Source organism: Eimeria mitis, genomic scaffold (assembly GCF_000499745.2).
Source record: "Eimeria mitis Houghton genomic scaffold, Emh_scaff336, whole genome shotgun sequence".
NCBI classification, from domain to species: Eukaryota; Apicomplexa; class Conoidasida; order Eucoccidiorida; family Eimeriidae; genus Eimeria; species Eimeria mitis.
The window spans coordinates 12,828-13,611 of record NW_013571699.1 but is presented as its reverse complement, the minus strand read 5'-3'; the positions used below and the strand labels follow the sequence as shown (position 1 = coordinate 13,611).

General features: G+C 59.2%; 1 protein-coding gene across 1 annotated transcript in view; it reads right to left on the bottom strand.

Moving 5' to 3' along the window:
- EMH_0008430 (uncharacterized protein) overlaps positions 1 to 784 on the bottom strand; it is a gene marked incomplete at both ends in the record, with an annotated part of 1,412 nt that overhangs the window by 272 nt on the left and 356 nt on the right. The window contains 2 exons of the mRNA XM_013498350.1: positions 3 to 50; positions 362 to 784. Coding sequence (XP_013353804.1) covers positions 3 to 50; positions 362 to 784 — 471 coding nt within the window. The remainder of the gene's footprint in view (positions 1 to 2; positions 51 to 361) is intronic.

The following is a 784-nucleotide window of genomic DNA, read 5'->3' as shown; positions in this document are numbered from 1 at the left end:
CTACGCAGATGCCGAAGCAAGAGCGATGCGTGCTGCTGCTGCATGAAGTGCTGCAGCAGCAGCAGCAGCAGCAGCACCAGCTGCAGCAGCAGCAGCAGCAGCAGCACCAGCAGCAGCTGCTGCAGCAACAGGAGCTGCTGGAGCAGGATGAGCTGCAGCAGCAGGAGCTGCAGCAGCAGCACATACGCGCCGCTGCAGCATGAAAACCTGCAGCAGTAGCTGTTGCTGCTGCTGCAGCATGAAGCACTGCAGCAGCAGCAGCAGCATCTGCTGCTGTAGCTATTAGTTTTAAACCTAATTTTGTGTCTGCAGCAGCAGCAGCAGCAGCAGCACCTGCTGCTGCTGCTGCTGCTGCACAAACCTTTGAACAACAAATTGAATTGCTAGGGATTGCTGCCTCCATTGCTGCTGCTGCTGCTGCTGCTGCTGCTGCTGCTGCTGCTGCTGCTGCTGCTGCTGCTGCTGCTGCTGCTGAGGGTCTCTGCAATCGCGTGTAGTGTTTCTCTCGCCTGCTGCTGCTGCTGCTGCACAGCTGCTGCCCACTGCGCTGCTTCGTCTTCCATCTGCTGCCTTTGCTCCGCATACACCTCGTGCTGCAGCAGCAGCTGCTGCTGCTGCTGCTGTCCTTGCTGCTGTTGCTGCTGCTGCTGCTGCTGCTGGTGCTGTTGCTGTTGCTGCAGCGGCAGTTCCGCTTTCTCTATCCATGGGGAATTCGATGGTGCTGCAGCAGCTGCAGCAGCAGCTGCTGCAGCAGGTGCTGCGGGTGCAGCTTTTGCTGCAGCAG